Here is a 3,764-nt window from a genome sequence, read left to right as displayed (position 1 = left end):
TATTCCAGTAAACGTCTTTTATCATGGAATCTTTTTATTTTCCTTGAAAACGAGGGCTTTTCAAAATGCTATAAAACGAAAATGAACCGATAAAAAAACAATCCGCTTCGACAATGTTGACTGGAAAACGAGTCATTGATAAGCGACGGGCAGATTAGACACATAGCCATAATTTAAAACATAGATTAAAAAACCAGACACATATTAAATTTGAGATCATTATACACAATTTATTGTACTATTTTATTACCATATGTAACTTACTGTATAGAAACTTGGGAAAACACATACAAAACGAATCTGAATCCTATTATCATCTTACAGAAAAAGGCAATAAGGGTTGTGAACAATGTTAGTTATCTCCATCCTACAAACACACTGTTTTTTGAACTAAGGGCATTAAAGTTCCTCGACTTAGTTGACCTTAAAACAGCAGAGATAGTTTTTAAAGCTAGAAGTTATCAACTGCCATGTCACTTACACATTTTGTTTAAAGAACGAGAGGTGACGTATAATTTAAGAAGAACACTCAATTTGAAACAGCCTAGAGCTCGAACCACACTTAAAAGTATTGTCAGTTAAAGGAGTGAAACTCTGGAACAATATACCGGATGAAATAAAAAACAGCAGGAGTATTTTTAAGTTTAAAAAGATGTTTAAAAACAGGGTTCTAGAATCTTATAGTAAACATTTTCTCTACCATGAAACTCTGGCATTGCAGATGCATTTTTGATTTTCCTATGTTGGCTTATGTTCTTTTCAGGAACGATTTTTGTTGATTATTGATTTTTTGTTTGTTTGTTTTATCTTGCAAACTTTAACTTTTTTTGTTTTTTTCTGGGTCGGTTTTTGTTGATTTTTGATTGTTGATTTATTTTTGTGTTTGTTTTTTAAATTAGGGGTAGGTTGCTCTATAAGCCTTCGGCTTCAAACCTATCCTTTTCGTTTGTTTATTTGTAAAAAAATTCGAAAGATTATTTGTTTGTTTATTTATTTGTATTTGTAAACATTCGAAATAAAATAATTCATTCATTCTAGCTACAGAAGATGGCCACAAACGATAGTACGAGTGATGAAGAGGATGAAACGGTTACAATTAAAACTTGGCCCACAATGGAATGAGTTTGAGACCCCTGGTCTATCCCTTGCAATAAAAAAAAGTTTTTACTTTTATTTTTTTAGTACTTAAGTACATTTTAAAGTAGAAACTTTTGGACTTTTACTCAAGTGCCTTTTCAGCCAGATACTCTGACTTTGACTTGAGTAAGATTTTGAGATGGTACCCATACTTTCACTTAAGTATAATTTCTGGGTCCTTTCACACCCCTGCTGGTGTGTGAACTACAGACGGTGTCGGCTGGGGAGCAGAGCCTGGTGGGTGAACTACAGACGGTGTCGGCTGGGGAGCAGAGCCTGGTGTGTGAACTACAGACAGTGTCGGCTGGGGAGCAGAGCCTGGTGTGTGAACTACAGACAGTGTCGGCTGGGGAGCAGAGCCTGGTGTGTGAACTACAGACAGTGTCGGCTGGGGAGCAGAGCCTGGTGTGTGAACTACAGACAGTGTCGGCTGGGGAGCAGAGCCTGGTGTGTGAACTACAGACAGTGGCGGCTGGGGAGCAGAGCCTGGTGTGTGAACTACAGACAGTGTCGGCTGGGGAGCAGAGCCTGGTGTGTGAACTACAGACAGTGTCGGCTGGGGAGCAGAGCCTGGTGTGTGAACTACAGACAGTGTCGGCTGGGGAGCAGAGCCTGGTGTGTGAACTACAGACGGTGTCGGCTGGGGAGCAGAGCCTGGTGGGTGTGAACTACAGACAGTGTCGGCTGGGGAGCAGAGCCTGGTGTGTGAACTACAGACGGTGTCGGCTGGGGAGCAGAGCCTGGTGTGTGAACTACAGACGGTGTCGGCTGGGGAGCAGAGCCTGGTGGGTGAACTACAGACGGTGTCGGCTGGGGAGCAGAGCCTGGTGTGAGAACTACAGACAGTGTCGGCTGGGGAGCAGAGCCTGGTGTGTGAACTACAACAAGCAGCACCGTCCTGCAGACTACTGGCTTCCCATTTTCCTCAAGACTGCAAAGATGTCGTCCGTCTTGCGAGGAAGAAAAATACTCTGTAAAAATGTCAAATGTGATGCGATGCGTGAGCCAACAAACCATACTTTTGGTTTAGCAGTAGAAGCATTTATTATTACATTTTTAGTGTTTCTCTTCAAAATAAATATATGGTACAACATGTTGAAATAAAACAAATAAAAGCCTAATAATGGAATAAAACTTTTTTATTTTTTTTACAAAATGCAGCAAACAAATATCAAGTATTGTGCAGTTCTTCTCTTCCCTTGAATGAGCTGGAGGCAGAATTCGTCACGGTAGGGCAGCTCCTAAGAGGACCAGAGAGGCTACATTTAAATCTGATCTCCGACCAGCCAGAACCCAGTGTTTTTGGTAAAGGAGCAGCAGAGATGACATGGCGTCGGCAGCACTTACTGTAGTGCCGTGGTGGATGTCATAGCGAGGCCAGTGCACTGACCGCTGAGTCTAGATCGATGTCTACACTGGGTACAGAACTGAAAACTCACACAGTGGGGAGGAGTCGAAGTTGATGGACTGTGGGTTGACGATGTACTGTAGGTTCTCCAGACCGAACTCTATACTGCCAGAATTCAGAGGGCTGTCAGCAGGAACTAGACTGGCTGCACCTAACCCTCCTGATGAAGCAGATATAGCTTGGGAGGACTGCAATGGTTCCAAGGAGTACTGCTGGCTGTATTTAGGCATGGAGTGGCCAGAGCTACTGTCGTTAGGCATCAGAGGGATCTTTCTCTTCATGCCCAGAATCAACTTGTTGACAACTTTCTGCTGCTGTTTCAGACTGTCAACTTCGCTCCTCAAAGCCTCGTTCTCTTGTTTAATAGAGATGCAATAGGCTTGGATGTTCTCCAGTTTTCCCTTCATCAGCTGAACATCACTGAGGATCTTAGACACCTCCTCAGGAAACACCTTCAGCTCATCCTGCTTCAGATTGGACACATTGGTGACTTTGCGTTTGATGTTCTTCAGCCGCTGATCTTGTCCTCTGATGAAAGAAGGATGTTGGAACTCTGTGTGGTCAAACTCCTGTTTCACAAGAACCTCGTGGACCACCTTACGGAATCCATATATGTTGAGTTGTCGTACGAAGCTGGCCATGTTGTTGTGCTTGAAAAACTTTGGAAGAACCTCCTTGGAGAAGCGACCCTGGTCAAATACATGAAAACTATTTCCATTTGGGCTCCAGCAGATGAGAGGGTCAGTTTCTGGGTCTTCCACCAGTGTCCAAAGTTTGGTCAGAAAAGCTGGACCGCTGCTGGGGCTAACGACCACACCTCCAGATCCACCGCCGTGAAACTTCATGCTCCCAAAACGACAAGGATTCAATAAAACAAAGCCAACGTTCACAAGTCAACAGTCTGAGTTAGTTAGTAGATGAAGAATGAGATCTTCTTCTTCTTCTTATTTGAATTTCCGGCAGAGTAGACGCATCGAGGCGTATTACTGCCCTCCGCAATTCTTTTTATGGGCTCTTCTTCTTCTCCTTCTTCTCCTTCTTCACCTTCCTTTTCTTCTTCTACTGGACCCCGTCATCAACTACATTGTCCATTGGAGTGCCTCTACTGCTGCTACTTCCTGTCTGAGCCCCCCTCCGCGGGACCCTCCTTGCCCCCTGCTATCTTATCCTGGGCCGCTTTGTCCCTCGCAGCCCTGTCCCTCGCAGCCCCCTCAGCCAA

The 3,764-nt window shown here is 43.9% G+C and overlaps 1 protein-coding gene across 1 annotated transcript; it reads right to left on the bottom strand.

Moving 5' to 3' along the window:
- Nucleotides 1-2,547: 2,547 nt before the first annotated feature.
- Nucleotides 2,548-3,390, bottom strand: LOC311237201 (heat shock factor protein 1-like; the record flags this gene model as incomplete). The annotated part of the gene is made up of 1 exon (XM_084325010.1): nucleotides 2,548-3,390. The coding sequence occupies one exon, from the start codon at nucleotides 3,388-3,390 to the stop codon at nucleotides 2,548-2,550; it is 843 nt and encodes a 280-aa protein (XP_084181136.1).
- Nucleotides 3,391-3,764: the final 374 nt, after the last annotated feature.

This window comes from Notolepis coatsorum (assembly GCF_963971535.1).
Source record: "Notolepis coatsorum genome assembly, chromosome: 11".
NCBI classification, from domain to species: Eukaryota; Metazoa; Chordata; class Actinopteri; order Aulopiformes; family Paralepididae; genus Notolepis; species Notolepis coatsorum.
The sequence above is the reverse complement of the archived record's forward strand: the minus strand, read 5'-3'. Positions and strand labels throughout refer to the sequence as shown.